The 15,856-nt window shown below is 47.6% G+C and overlaps 1 protein-coding gene across 1 annotated transcript; it reads left to right on the top strand.

Moving 5' to 3' along the window:
* The first annotated feature begins 246 nt into the window (after positions 1–246).
* LOC135524086 (neuronal vesicle trafficking-associated protein 1-like) lies at positions 247–13,930 on the top strand. Its single transcript, XM_064951287.1, has 5 exons — positions 247–363; positions 9,817–9,964; positions 10,402–10,521; positions 10,726–10,839; positions 12,514–13,930. The coding sequence occupies exons 2-5, from the start codon at positions 9,836–9,838 to the stop codon at positions 12,760–12,762; spliced, it is 612 nt and encodes a 203-aa protein (XP_064807359.1). The 5' UTR covers positions 247–363; positions 9,817–9,835; the 3' UTR covers positions 12,763–13,930.
* The last annotated feature ends 1,926 nt before the right edge of the window (positions 13,931–15,856 follow it).

Below are 15,856 nucleotides of genomic sequence, written 5' to 3'. Positions count from 1 at the left end.
TATGGGGCATACAGTAGGTATATAGACAGTGCTACGTTGGGACACTACAGCCTGACCTTTTGATGTTTTAATTACAGGCCTACCCATCTAAAAACGTTCACCTTTACAGTAACATATCAGAGTTCATGTGTAAAATATTCATTCCCTTTTGCTTAATTATTCCCAACATCTCCCAGACACATTTAATATGAGGCGCATCATCGAGGCTCCAATTTCCTCTGGAGGATGCAACCAGTACCGAATTACATGCGCAATCCTGCCGTGAATCAGACATCACCACGGTAACCGAACGGTATTCACCATTCTCTGCTTTGCCCGTGAACGTCCGCGACGCAACCCTACCGATCGTCATCCTCGCACGCAGTAAGTCATTTTTCTCCCTTTGTTATAGCCTATGTGGAATTTATTGTCATCGTTTGTGTGAGCAATTTTATTGATAAATCTGCTTACGCTTACGTGAATAAATCCGTAGCCTACGGTGTCCTATAGTCTGCATCGCAAATGACATGACATCGATTGTCTCAACAACAAAAACATTGCCTGACGTGAAAACGACATTGGTTGCTCATGTCTTTGTGTCTATTTGAGTATCAATAATGGCTGTATATTTCAAGTATATTGATACGGTTGAGAGCCCCCTCGATATTAACCGAATGCGTGAAAGGAGTAAACTCAAATTCACAATGGTCTAAACGATTTCAAAGATGACATTGTCATTTGCGACAATGTATCGGTGTTCAAATTAGCCTTCACAACGAATTCTTGAATGTCAATTTCTTCTTGAAATCCATTGCCCTTGTAGCCTATGCAAAGAGCATCTCGAGCAGTCTGTGCCATGGCATGAGGTTATAGGTTGTGTATGGTGCTTATCGAAACGTATGTGGTGTGGGATGAGTTTCACCAGTCATGTCCATGTCATTTCTCTGTCTTGTTTGTTTTCAGGGATGTTTGCTACCTGGCCGTTGTGCTTATCAGCAGAATCTCTGCTGCAGCAAACGCCGTTTTTTTCAATGCAGCAAGTTGAGACCAGATGCCTGATTAGTGAACCGTGAAGAAAAAAGTTAACAGGCCTAGATACTATTAGTTTATAGAATCATTATATTTGGGGGATTTGTAAGACTATGTTTTATGTTGTGTTATGTGGTTTTAGCATATATAAAGCATTAATACACATCACCTCCGTAATGTACTTTCCAATCAAAATATTCAGAGAATATTGACCAAAAAATATGATTAGAAAAGATTAAGGAAACTATACTGTTTGTCTAGTTATAATGCCATCCACATTCATCTAAACCTTGTTTCACTCCTTGCTGATGGGGGAACAGATTTGACAGCTGGCTCTCAGCTCATTCTGCATTGATATAGCATCAATCAGTCATCTGAATCACCATGGCACCCACAACTCCCTCCTACAGTAGGTTGCAATCTACAGTCTGAAGATGGTGGGCTGTAGTTCTGTACAGACAACTACATTAGCCATTATAGCCACCCACTCACTCCACAGTGCAACAATAGCTAGGCTAATGGAGCCTGGAGTAAGTGTGTGTGTGTGTGTGTGTGTGTGTGTGTGTGTGTGTGTGTGTGTGTGTGTGTGTGTGTGTGTGTGTGTGTGTGTGTGTGTGTGTGTGTGTGTGTGTGTGTGTGTGTGTGTGTGTGTGTGTGTGTGTGTGCGTGTGTGTGTGTGTGTGTGTGTGTGTGAGAGAGAGAGAGAAAGAGATAGCTAGAGAGGGAGAGTGTGTGTGTTTGCGTGTATGTTTTCGTGCTCGTCTGTGTTCCTGCCTGTCTGTATGATTGAACCTGCGAGGAGCTGAACTTCGCCCCCTTGTTAGCATCCCCGTTATGAGTCATCCTCACAGCGGTACAGGATGGCGAGCTACAGAGAAGGGGGTGTTGCGTTTCACACGGCGTCAACGAGCTCAGTGGCTTTCTCACCTTGTGTTCCACATTCAGATGGTGCGCTGATCGAGGAGGAGGGGGAACAGCACAGTTAGACCAACATACACATAGGATATGAAGCAAACACACCGCTTATGTTCCTGTGTGTAGCCCACGCAACATCTTTACATGACTCACCTTGGAATTACAGCCAGTATGGACATAATAAACTCTATGCACATTGCTGACTGAAAGAGACACTGTAGGACTACTTATGGAATTGGACATAATGACGATGACACCTGGTTTGACACAAACCTCCCACATAGAGCAGGACGAAGACAGTCGGGCATATCGTGGCAGCCATTTGAATTAAGCTCTCGCCATCATCATCATCACCACCACTATCGTTTAACATCATCTTCAACTTCCGCCACACAAGGAAACAGGGAGCAACTAAGTGGAATAAAATCAAGCTGCGTTACCATGTACCTTGCCCTCTGCACAGTAAAGCCAAACCGAGTTGCGTTACCCAGCATCTAATCGTTCAGCACTGTTTGTATTGCAATCCATATCGTCCAGACAGACAGTCATTGAGAAGTAGTTTGAACCCAACAGAGCTGTGTTACCCAGCATCTAATCGTTCAGCACTGTTTGTATTGCGATCCATATCGTCCAGACAGACAGTCATTGAGAAGTAGTTGGAACCCAACAGAGCTGTGTTACCCAGCATCTAATCGTTCAGCACTGTTTGTATTGCGATCCATATCGTCCAGACAGACAGTCATTGAGAAGTAGTTTGAACCCAACAGAGCTGTGTTACCCAGCATCTAATCGTTCAGCACTGTTTGTATTGTGATCCATATTGTTATGTACTTGAGTGAAGACCCAAAAGCGGTTTTAACAGAAAACAGAGTTCTTTAATGAAAAAACAGGAATGGCATAAATCCTCTTCCAACGTAGTCAATGGAACAAAAGAACGTAGTATAATGCAGGATGCACCTGCCAGGCAGACTCCGACAGGATAGGACAAGGTGGAAGCAAACGGGACGACAGCTTGCTTCTGGCATCAAAAAACACAAACAAGAATCAGACACTGAAAGTAGCAGGAACAGAGAGAGAAATAGAGACCTAATCAGAGGGGGAAGAGAGAACAGGTGTGAAAGAGTGAATGAGCTAGTTAGAGGAGATGTAGAACAGCTGAAGAATGAGAGACAGAGAAGGTAACCTAAAAAGACCAGCAGAGAGAGACAGAGTGAAGAGAAAGGACAGGAACAGACATAACAAGACATGACAGTACCCCCCACTCACCGAGCGCCTCCTGGCGCACTCGAGGAGGAAACCTGGCGGCAACGGAGGAAATCATCGATCAGCGAACGGTCCAGCACGTCCCGAGAGGGAACCCAACTCCTCTCCTCAGGACCGTACCCCTCCCAATCCACTAGGTACTGATGACCACGGCCCCGAGGGCGCATGTCCAAAATCTTACGAACCCTGTAGATGGGTGCGCCCTCGACAAGGATGGGGGGACGAGCGGGGGCGCGAAGAACGGGCTTAACACAGGAGACATGGAAGACCGGGTGAACGCGACGAAGATAGCGCGGGAGAAGAAGTCGCACTGCGACAGGATTAATGACCTGAGAAATACGGAACGGACCAATGAACCGCGGGGCCAACTTGCGAGAAGCTGTCTTAAGGGGAAGGTTCTGAGTGGAGAGCCATACTCTCTGACCGCAACAATATCTAGGACTCTTGGTCCTACGCTTATTAGCGGCCCTCACAGTCTGCGCCCTATTACGGCAAAGTGCCGACCTGACCCCCTTCCAGGTGCGCTCGCAACGCTGGACAAAAGCCTGAGCGGAGGGGACGCAGGACTCGGCGAGCTGAGATGAGAACAGCGGAGGCTGGTACCCGAGGCTACACTGAAAAGGGGATAGACCGGTAGCAGACGAGGGAAGCGAGTTGTGGGCGTACTCTGCCCAGGGAGCTGTTCTGACCAAGACGCAGGGTTACGAAAAGAAAGACTGCGTAAAATGCGACCAACAGTCTGATTGGCCCGTTCGGCTTGACCGTTAGACTGGGGATGAAAGCCGGACGAGAGACTGACGGAAGCCCCAATCAAACGGCAAAACTCCCTCCAAAATTTAGACGTGAACTGCGGGCCTCTGTCGGAAACGACGTCAGACGGAAGGCCATGAATTCGGAAAACATTCTCGATAATGATCTGAGCCGTCTCCTTAGCAGAAGGGAGCTTATCGAGAGGAATGAAATGAGCCGCCTTAGAGAATCTATCGACAACCGTAAGAATAACTGTCTTCCCCGCTGATGAAGGCAGTCCGGTGATAAAATCTAAAGCGATGTGAGACCACGGTCGAGAGGGAATGGGAAGCGGTCTGAGACGGCCGGCAGGAGGAGAGTTCCCAGATTTAGTCTGCGCGCAGACCGAACAAGCGGCGACAAATCGACGCGCGTCACGTTCCCGAGTGGGCCACCAGAAACGCTGGCGAATGGAAGCGAGCGTACCCCGAACGCCGGGGTGGCCGGCTAACTTGGCAGAGTGGGCCCACTGAAGAACGGCCGGACGAGTAGGAACGGGAACGAACAGAAGGTTCCTAGGACAAGCTCGCGGCGACGGAGTGTGAGCGAGTGCTTGCTTTACCTGCCTCTCAATTCCCCAGACAGTCAACCCGACAACACGCCCGTCAGGGAGAATCCCCTCGGGGTCGGTGGAGACCTCAGAAGAACTGAAGAGACGAGATAAAGCATCAGGCTTGGTGTTTTTGAGCCCGGACGATAAGAAATAACAAACTCGAAACGAGCGAAAAACAGAGCCCAACGAGCCTGACGCGCATTAAGTCGTTTGGCTGAACGGATGTACTCAAGGTTCCTATGGTCAGTCCAAACGACAAAAGGAACGGTCGCCCCCTCCAACCACTGTCGCCATTCGCCTAGGGCTAAGCGGATGGCGAGCAGTTCGCGATTACCAACATCATAGTTACGTTCTGACGGCGATAAGCGATGAGAGAAAAACGCGCAAGGATGGACCTTGCCGTCAGAGAGAGAGCGCTGAGAAAGAATGGCTCCCACGCCCACCTCTGACGCGTCAACCTCAACAACAAACTGTCTAGAGATGTCAGGTGTAACAAGAATAGGAGCGGATGTAAAACGATTCTTAAGAAGATCAAAAGCTCCCTGGGCGGAAACGGACCACTTAAAGCACGTCCTAACAGAAGTAAGGGCTGTGAGGGGAGCTGCCACCTGACCGAAATTACGGATGAAACGACGATAGAAATTAGCGAAGCCCAGAAAGCGCTGCAGCTCGACGCGTGACTTAGGAACGGGCCAATCAATGACAGCCTGGACCTTAGCGGGATCCATCTTAATGCCCTCAGCGGAAATAACGGAACCGAGAAAAGGGACAGAGGCGGCATGAAAAATGCACTTCTCAGCCTTCACATAAAGACAGTTCTCCAAAAGGCGCTGGAGGACGCGTCGCACGTGCTGAACATGAATCGAGAGAGACGGAGAAAAAATCAGGATATCGTCCATGTAAACGAAAACAAAAATGTTCAGCATGTCTCTCAGGACGTCGTTAACTAGTGCCTGAAAGACAGCTGGAGCGTTAACGAGGCCGAAAGGAAGAACCCGGTATTCAAAGTGCCCTAACGGAGTGTTAAACGCCGTCTTCCACTCGTCCCCCTCCCTGATGCGCACGAGATGGTAGGCGTTACGAAGGTCCAATTTGGTGAAAAACCTGGCTCCCTGCAGGATCTCGAAGGCTGAAGACATAAGAGGAAGCGGATAACGATTCTTAACTGTTATGTCATTCAGCCCTCGATAATCCACGCATGGGCGCAGGGACCCGTCCTTCTTCTGAACAAAAAAAACCCCGCTCCGGCGGGAGAGGAGGAGGAGACTATGGTACCGGCGTTGAGCGAAACCGACAAATAATCCTCGAGAGCCTTACGTTCGGGAGCCGACAGAGAGTATAATCTACCCCGGGGGGGAGTAGTTCCCGGAAGGAGATCAATACTACAGTCATACGACCGGTGTGGAGGGAGAGAAGTGGCCTTGGAACGACTGAACACCGTGCGCAGATCGTGATACTCCTCCGGCACCCCTGTCAAATCGCCAGGCTCCTCCTGTGAAGTAGAGACAGAGGAAACAGGAGGGATAGCAGACATTAAACAGGTCACATGACAAGAAACATTCCAGGATAGGATAGAATTACTAGACCAATTAATAGAAGGGTTATGGCGCACTAGCCAGGGATGACCCAAAACAACAGGTGTAAAAGGTGAACGAAAAATTTAAAAAGAAATGGTTTCGCTATGATTACCAGAGACAGTGAGGGTTAAAGGCAGCGTCTCACGCTGAATCTTGGGGAGAGAACTACCATCTAAAGCGAACAAGGCCGTGGGCTCCCCTAACTGTCTGAGAGGAATGTCATGTTCCCGAGCCCAGGTCTCGTCCATAAAACAGCCCTCCGCCCCAGAGTCTATCAAGGCACTGCAGGAAGCAGATGAACCGGGCCAGCGGAGATGGACTGGAAAGGTAGTGCGTGATCCAGAAGGAGAGGCCTGAGTAGTTGCGCTCACCAGTAGCCCTCCCTTTACTGATGAGCTCTGGCTTTTACTGGACATGAGGTGACAAAATGACCAGCGGAGCCGCAGTAGAGACAGAGGCGATTGGTGATTCTCCGTTCCTTCTCCTTGGCCGAGATGCGGATACCCCCAGCTGCATAGGCTCAGCATCCGAGCCGGCGGAGGAGGGTGGCAGTGATGCGGCAGGTGGCAGTGATGTGGAGAGGGGAGCAACGGAGAACGCGAGCTCCCTTCCACGAGCTCGGCGACGAAGATCAAACCGTCGCTCTATGCGAATAGCGAGAGCTATTAAGGAGTCCAGACAGGAAGGAACCTCCCGGGAGAGGATCTCATCCTTAACCTCGACGAGGAGACCCTCCAGAAAACGAGCGAGCAAAGCCGGCTCGTTCCAGTCACTAGAGGCAGCGAGAGTGCGAAACTCAATAGAATAATCCGTTATGGATCTATTCCCCTGACATAGGGAAGACAGGGCCCTGAAGCCTCCTCGCCAAAAACAGAACGGTCAAAAACCCGTATCATCTCCTCCTTAAAGTCCTGATACTGGTTAATACACTCAGCCTTCGCCTCCCAGATTGCCGTGCCCCACTCACGCGCCCGTCCGGTAAGGAGAGAAATGACGTAGGCGATGCGGGCTGCGCTCCTGGAGTAAGTGTTGGGCTGGAGAGAGAACACCACATCACACTGAGTGAGGAATGAGCGGCACTCAGTGGGCTCCCCAGAGTAACACGGCGGGTTGTTGATCCTGGGCTCTGGAGACTCGGAAACCCTGGAAGTGGGCGGTGGATCGAGGTGGAGTTGGTGAACCTGTCTTGTGAGGTCGGAGACTTGGACGGCCAGGGTCTCAACGGCATGTCGAGCAGCAGACAACTCCTCCTCGTGTCTGCCTAGCATCGCTCCCTGGATCTCGACGGCGGAGTGAAAAGGGTCCGGAGCCGCTGGGTCCATTCTTGGTGTCTGATTCTTCTGTTATGTACTTGAGTGAAGACCCAAAAGCGGTTTTAACAGAAAACAGAGTTCTTTATTGAAAAAACAGGAATGGCATAAATCCTCTTCCAACGTAGTCAATGGAACAAAAGAACGTAGTATAATGCAGGATGCACCTGCCAGGCAGACTCCGACAGGATAGGACAAGGTGGAAGCAAACGGGACGACAGCTTGCTTCTGGCATCAAAAAACACAAACAAGAATCAGACACTGAAAGTAGCAGGAACAGAGAGAGAAATAGAGACCTAATCAGAGGGGGAAGAGAGAACAGGTGTGAAAGAGTGAATGAGCTAGTTAGAGGAGATGTAGAACAGCTGAAGAATGAGAGACAGAGAAGGTAACCTAAAAAGACCAGCAGAGAGAGACAGAGTGAAGAGAAAGGACAGGAACAGACATAACAAGACATGACACATATTGTCCAGACAGACAGTCATTGAGAAGTAGTTTGAACCCAACAGAGCTGTGTTACCCAGCATCTAATCGTTCAGCACTGTTTGTATTGTGATCCATATCGTCCAGACAGACAGTCATTGAGAAGTAGTTTGAACCCAACAGAGCTGTGTTACCCAACATCTAATCGTTCAGCACTGTTTGTATTGCGATCCATATCGTCCAGACAGACAGTCATTGAGAAGTAGTTGGAACCCAACAGAGCTGTGTTACCCAGCATCTAATCGTTCAGCACTGTTTGTATTGCGATCCATATCGTCCAGACAGACAGTCATTGAGAAGTAGTTGGAACCCAACAGAGCTGTGTTACCCAGCATCTAATCGTTCAGCACTGTTTGTATTGCGATCCATATCGTCCAGACAGACAGTCATTGAGAAGTAGTTGGAACCCAACAGAGCTGTGTTACCCAGCATCTAATCGTTCAGCACTGTTTGTATTGTGATCCATATCGTCCAGACAGACAGTCATTGAGAAGTAGTTGGAACCCAACAGAGCTGTGTTACCCAGCATCTAATCGTTCAGCACTGTTTGTATTGTGATCCATATCGTCCAGACAGACAGTCATTGAGAAGTAGTTGGAACCCAACAGAGCTGTGTTACCCAGCATCTAATCGTTCAGCACTGTTTGTATTGCGATCCATATCGTCCAGACAGACAGTCATTGAGAAGTAGTTGGAACCCAACAGAGCTGTGTTACCCAGCATCTAATCGTTCAGCACTGTTTGTATTGTGATCCATATCGTCCAGACAGACAGTCATTGAGAAGTAGTTGGAACCCAACAGAGCTGTGTTACCCAGCATCTAATCGTTCAGCACTGTTTGTATTGTGATCCATATCGTCCAGACAGACAGTCATTGAGAAGTAGTTGGAACCCAACAGAGCTGTGTTACCCAGCATCTAATCGTTCAGCACTGTTTGTATTGTGATCCATATCGTCCAGACAGACAGTCATTGAGAAGTAGTTGGAACCCAACAGAGCTGTGTTACCCAGCATCTAATCGTTCAGCACTGTTTGTATTGCGATCCATATCGTCCAGACAGACAGTCATTGAGAAGTAGTTGGAACCCAACAGAGCTGTGTTACCCAGCATCTAATCGTTCAGCACTGTTTGTATTGTGATCCATATCGTCCAGACAGACAGTCATTGAGAAGTAGTTGGAACCCAACAGAGCTGTGTTACCCAGCATCTAATCGTTCAGCACTGTTTGTATTGTGATCCATATCGTCCAGACAGACAGTCATTGAGAAGTAGTTGGAACCCAACAGAGCTGTGTTACCCAGCATCTAATCGTTCAGCACTGTTTGTATTGTGATCCATATCGTCCAGACAGACAGTCATTGAGAAGTAGTTGGAACCCAACAGAGCTGTGTTACCCAGCATCTAATCGTTCAGCACTGTTTGTATTGTGATCCATATCGTCCAGACAGACAGTCATTGAGAAGTAGTTGGAACCCAACAGAGCTGTGTTACCCAGCATCTAATCGTTCAGCACTGTTTGTATTGCGATCCATATCGTCCAGACAGACAGTCATTGAGAAGTAGTTGGAACCCAACAGAGCTGTGTTACCCAGCATCTAATCGTTCAGCACTGTTTGTATTGTGATCCATATCGTCCAGACAGACAGTCATTGAGAAGTAGTTTGAACCCAACAGAGCTGTGTTACCCAGCATCTAATCGTTCAGCACTGTTTGTATTGCGATCCATATCGTCCAGACAGACAGTCATTGAGAAGTAGTTGGAACCCAACAGAGCTGTGTTACCCAGCATCTAATCGTTCAGCACTGTTTGTATTGTGATCCATATCGTCCAGACAGACAGTCATTGAGAAGTAGTTGGAACCCAACAGAGCTGTTACCCAGCATCTGATCCTCTGCACTGCTTCTTTTCCCATTCAGATTGGTCAGGCAGGCAGACATGGTGAAGCTGGGCAGTAACCTAGCTGATAAGCTGGATAAAGAACAGTCTATGGACGATGGCTTTGATAACATCCCTCTCATCACCCCTCTGGAGGTGAACCAGCTGCAACAGCCATACTTAGACAAGGTAACAACGTGTGTGTGTGTGCGTGTGAGTGTTTGTGTGTGTGTGTGTGAGCATGTGTGTATGTGTGTGTGCGTGCGTGTGTGTGTGTGTGCGCACCCAGCAATTATTAAACATGTTCAGTACATCCTGTCTGTATATTACATTACACTACACGTCTGGACAAACATCAAGCCTATATAATTCCTGAGCCTGCCATTGGTCCCTGTACTGTGCCTTGACCCAGCCTCCCTGTTATCCCAGTGATTCAGAGTGCTGTGACATCACCCCACACTATCTCAGAGCCTCTTAGATTACATAGTAGATCACACACGCACGCACGCGCACACACACACACACACACACACACCCCTTACAGTTCTATTTAAGGCAGCAGCCCGGTTCCAAACCAGCGATCTGACTCAGAGAGCTCTGTGTGCTATGCCGCTGTTCATCCTCAGGTAATCGTGAAGACCACAACAGAGTATCAGCTGCAGCAGAAGAAAAAGAAGAAGCTGTACGTGCCGGGAATCAAGAAGCTGAATATAAAACTGTACAACGAGGTATCAGAGAAGGTCAAGGTAAAGTCTCATCTAGGGGCCAGTAGTATGTTTACTGAAATACTACTGGGAATGGTGATATTCATGGTCGTGTGTGTGTGTGTGTGTGTGTGTGTGTGTGTGTGTGTGTGTGTGTGTGTGTGTGTGTGTGTGTGTGTGTGTGTGTGTGTGTGTGTGTGTGTGTGTGTGTGTGTGTGTGCGTGTGCGTGCGTGCGTGCGTGCCAGCTCACAGGTTTGATCCTCATCACCCTTGGGTTCCTGGCTTGTCTTGTCCTGCTGATCATGTACAAGGCTCTGTGGTACGATCAACTTACCTGCCCAGAGGGCTTCGTTCTCAAGGTAGGCATCACTAACACACACACACACCTTCTATCCGAACGGCTTACGTCCCGAGGGCAAGACAGACGACTGAAAGCATCATCATCACATACACACATAAACACACACTGCCCTAGAGGTTTTTATAGATTTTTTATTTATACTTTTTTTAACTAGGCAAGTCAGTTAAAGAACAAATTCTTATTTACAATGACGGCCTACACCGGCCAAACCCAGGCGACGCTGGACCAATTGTGCGCCGCCCTATGGGACTCCCAATCACGGCCGATTGTGATACAGCCTGGAATCAAACCAGGGTGTCTGTAGTGACGCCTCAAGCACTGAGATGCAGTGCCTTAGACCGCTGCGCCACTCTGGGTTACATGAATTAAAATCACAGACAAGAAGCAGAGGTTGTTTCTCGAGCGTTCTCCCACAGAGACCAACAGAGGACTATTATGTAAGTTCTTATAATCGCCTTCACAAACATAATTATCATCCAGTCCCAATGACTTACTAATACACCCTCTCCGATAGTCCGTACTTACTGTACACCTCATCTAGTACATATTTTCCCACCAGAGACTTCTAAGGGATTCTCTCCCACTCTTTCTGTCTCTTCACTCTGGGAACATAAACTCATTATCTCCTTAGGACACCTACCAGGCATCGTGTGCTCAGGCAACGCTCCCCGCCTGTTACCCTCTATAAAGGCCCCCTGTCTTGAAAGAGCGAGAGGGATGCAAGGCTTTTTGGTCAGGCAGTAGATTGGACGCCCGTGAATCAGAGAGGGGCCTTTCATTAAGGCCGAGCGTGACTAAACTGTGATTAAAGGCTGAAGACGAGAGGAGGGAGATTGGCGACGGGACCTTCCCGGCAGAGGCTTTTGATGTAGACGGGTACAGTGTAGCTCGTAGCGGTTTTCCGCGGCTAATGTGTTGTTGGAGATATGAAAAGGGGCGGGAAGAAGGAGAGTCAAGTGGAGGGTGTCGTGGCGTTGTCTTCCGTTTAGCAGAGCGTAGGCAGCCAGGGTTCTTGTGAGAGGTCATTTCTCACAATACTGATGGAAGGTCGTCTGTCATGAAGCCTTGGATTTCCCTCAGGGGTTTCCCTCAGGGGTTTCCCTCAGGGGTTTGTTCAGTAGGCCGATGCTACTCAATGGGAAAACGCTCTTAGGGAAAACTCACCTGAAGCTTCTCCTGTCAGAGCTTGGCAAATTGGAGGTGGAGTTCATTTATCTAAGGATGCCAACTCAGGTGTCATGTATCTAATGAGACGCTGGCACATCTAAGGTTGAATATGAAAAATCATTTCCCTGAAAGAACCTTCCTCATGCTCCCCCTACGCTGTGGAATAAAGACGTTGTATGACTCACTCGTAATAAGTCGTTTCAGTGAAGGGTAAGATAGTAACATGTGACTTGCCCTCATCATTTCCCGAGTCCTGCCACAACCCATTATGGTGACCAGAATCCCTGCTGTCCCTAACCGTAAATAGAGGCAACAGTATCATACGTCATCACTTTGCACACCCTCTTCACTAATGCTTCTGCCTCCCGGCTCCTGTCTCTTACAGGGCTGGGGATCACTTTCTATTCACTCAATTCAGGAAGTGATTTAAAATGGAAGGTTTTTCACATCCTGACGTAAATAATAAAATTGACACCAACCGTCCTCTCTTCTCTTCCCCATGCAGCACAAGCACTGCACCCCAGCAGCGGTCCTGGAGCCCTGGTACTACACAGAGCAGCAGCAGCAGGAGGACCCAGGCGTGCCCCCCCGCTCCAGCAGTCTCTACACCGCCCTGGGTCACCTCAACCAGGCCAAGAGGACCGCCGGCGGCGGCATCATCCCCGAGCTGCCCCCGTCACCATGGTTCCCCGTCATCAACGCCCTGAAGCAAGCCGAGAGGGCCAAAGAGGAGGCGAGTCATTCGAAGGAGTGAGGGATGGAGGGATTTCCAGAGGGAAAGGGTTTAGGAAGGGGGTGATCAAGGCAGAATGGAATATGGGATTTCCAAAAGGAAGAGGGGATGGAGATGAAGATGGGTGGGAAAAGTGTTGTTTACTTGGTGGAGTATGAGGTATTGTTTGTAACGCTCCAAATGTCTGTTTAGGTGGCAGCGATTGTGACTCATTTGCAGTAAAAATGAATCCCCTATGACGTTATCAGTGAAGACCACCGCCTTGTGTTATGTGTGTGCGTGCCTGTGCGAGCGAGAAAGAGAGAGAGAGAGAGAGAGAGAGAGAGAGGTGAGAGATGTGCGTGTGAGAAGCGTTGGAGAACTGAACATAACAAGATTCCCTGAAATTCTCACTAGATTGTCCTTATCAGTCTAACATGTTTTGAGGTTTTGAGAGTATCATTAGTAATGTGGTCTTACAAGGTTTAGTGTTATTACATTTAGATGGAACTCGACATGTTTTTTGTAGATGTTTACAAACACATTACTGGAATAAAACGTCTTGTTCTATTCAGGAAGCACACAGGCCACATGGATTTAGAAACCGGATTGTAAAAACCGTATTTACCATGCCCTTTTTTCTCAGTAGATTTCCCAGCAACTGAACAATTTGTGTATGAGGATTTTGGTACAATTGGCTACGCGGAACTTGTATATTTTTAGGTGGAAGATATTGAAATGACATCAACCCATTTGACTTCAGATGATTTCGATTGTAGTAGACTAGCAGCTGTTGCAGGTAGGATTCATGTTTCAGAATTAATATTTTAACAGAACAATAACTACCTAGAGTATCTGTATCTTTGTGTTTGCTAGTATTTATTTAATGACCTATTTATTATGAGCTTGCTTTTTTTCTTAAGCAATTTATTTTGACATTTGTTTGATTTGGGTGAAAAGCTGGAAGGATTTCTTTTGGGATTTTTTAAAATAGTGAATAAAATGCAATTTAATTCACATCAAGTTTGCATTAATCCTAATTCATCATAACAACTGGCAGTATTTTCACCATGGATCAGATTGTAAATATGAATGTGATACTGTCATTATGTCACCATTCACCACCCAGCGTTAATAAACCTTGTTCTGTTCTGAGTGCCAAACGTTTGTGTCAGACCCATCAATAAAGTGTTAGGCTTTCTCATTCATACGCTGGGACTTGTTGAGTTGGCTTTTTTACTGCTTGTATGTACTTGACAATTTCAACTGTCTCTCTCTCTGCTCTCCTTTCCACTGTCTCTCTCTCTGCTCTCCTTTCCACTGTCTCTCTCTCTCTCTCAAGGAGAGGGTGACAATAGCAACACTCTATTTTTACAGTCCAGTTTCGGTATATATTTACATGACATTTCCAAATTGTTTCTGTTAAGTTATTTTTTTAAAGAACAAAAGCAAGTAAAAGTACACTTTATTTCAGTCCTAAAAATAAAGAATATTTCTTTTCACTGTCCATTATTCAGAGATGACTGGTATGCACAGAATGCTGAACATGACTTGCTTATTTTATTCAAAACTTGCTGACTTGCTTCTTTTCTTCAGTTTCGCTATTCAGAACTGAGCCATATCCTCCCTCTCTCTCTCTCTCTCTCTCTCTCTCTCTCTCTCTCTCTCTCTCTCTCTCTCTCTCTCTCTCTGTCTCTCTCTCTCTCTCTCTCTCTCTCTCTCTCTCTCTCTCTCTCTCTCTCTCTCTCTCTCTTGCTCTCTCTCTCCTATTTCTGTCAGGGACTCTGCTGTGAGGCTGTCTGCATCTCATTTACACTCACATATTTTCACACCATCGCATTTATGTGTGTGTGTGTGTGTGTGTGTGTGTGTGTGTGTGTGTGTGTGTGTGTGTGTGTGTGTGTGTGTGTGTGTGTGTGTGTGTGTGTGTGTGTGTGTGTGTGTGTGTGTGTGTGCATGCGTGTGTGTGTATGGGCAGGCTCATGTGTGTGTATGTGCACACGTGTGTGTGTTTGAGGACGCCAATATGCACATGCACCTACTGCATGTGTGTGTGTGTCCCCAGCCACGCTTGTTAATGAAATTGACATTACGCCCAGTTTAGACTGTGATGGGAGTTTTTTTCTCTCCCCCTCCGCATGCAGTTGCTGAGTGACAAACTTTGTCCGCTTGGCCTAGGGCATGGAACAACATAAAGTGTTAAAAAGTATTTAATAGGCCATTTCCAGACCCCATGCTTAGTCAAAGCATAGCATCTCATGCCAAGAAGGCTTGGATTTGGGGCCGGGGGAAAATCAAATAAAATCTGCTGGGTAGTCACGTAAAGGCCTCCAGTCTCGTTTCCCTCGCTTTACAACATCAACAGATCTCCACAGTAAAATAGCAGGTTGGCTTTTAATTTGTTCTGACTGTTTGGAGGCTCCGCATTCCCCAGTAGATTGCGAGGAGTCACTGCCAAAAGTCATTTAGGCTCATTTAGTGTATAACGTTCGCCATAATCAAATTCCTCTGGGGTTTTTCTGATGTCACACATAACGGAGGAGAATGTGAGAGAGAGGGGGACTTGGAGTGATGTAACTGTAACGTTCCCTCTCTCTCTTTTCATTGTTCTGTTTCATTATTTATTTGGCTAGGTGATTACTCTCTCTCTTAGCTGCTGATAAGTAGGGAGGTGTGATTTAAGTATGTAAAAAAACTATGAAAAAAGTGAGAAAATTGGAGAGGTAGGAGAGAAGAAAGACAGCCCGAAACAAGGATAAGAAAGGAGGGAGATGAAGAAGGAAGAGAGGAGAAAGACAGTGGACAGGAGAGGGGAGAGACAGTGGACAGGAGAGGAGAGAGACAGTGGACAGGAGAGGGGAGGAGAGAAAAACAGTGGAGAGGAGAGGGGAGAGACAGTGGACAGGAGAGGAGAGAGACAGTGGAGAGGAGAGGGGAGAGACAGTGGACAGGAGAAGAGAGACAGTGGACAGGAGAGGAGAGAGACAGTGGACAGGAGAGGAGAGAGACAGTGGAGAGGAGAGGGAAGAGACAGTGGACAGGAGAGGAGAGAGAGTCAGTGGAGAGGAGAGGGGAGAGACAGTGGACAGGAGAGGAGAGAGAGACAGTGGAGAGGAGAGAGAGACAGTGGACAGGA

Source organism: Oncorhynchus masou, chromosome 4, assembly GCF_036934945.1.
Source record: "Oncorhynchus masou masou isolate Uvic2021 chromosome 4, UVic_Omas_1.1, whole genome shotgun sequence".
Taxonomy (NCBI): Eukaryota; Metazoa; Chordata; class Actinopteri; order Salmoniformes; family Salmonidae; genus Oncorhynchus; species Oncorhynchus masou.
Note: the sequence above shows the minus strand (reverse complement) of the source record. Positions and strands in the feature narration are given on the sequence as shown.

Coding starts and splice junctions, on each gene's coding strand:
- LOC135524086 (XM_064951287.1), top strand. CDS start 9,836: ATGGTGAAGCTGGGCAGTAACCTAGCTGATAAGCTGGATAAAGAACAG. Junction 9,965..10,401: donor AACAGCCATACTTAGACAAG/GTAACAACGTGT, acceptor GTTCATCCTCAG/GTAATCGTGAAGACCACAAC. Junction 10,522..10,725: donor AGGTATCAGAGAAGGTCAAG/GTAAAGTCTCAT, acceptor CGTGCGTGCCAG/CTCACAGGTTTGATCCTCAT.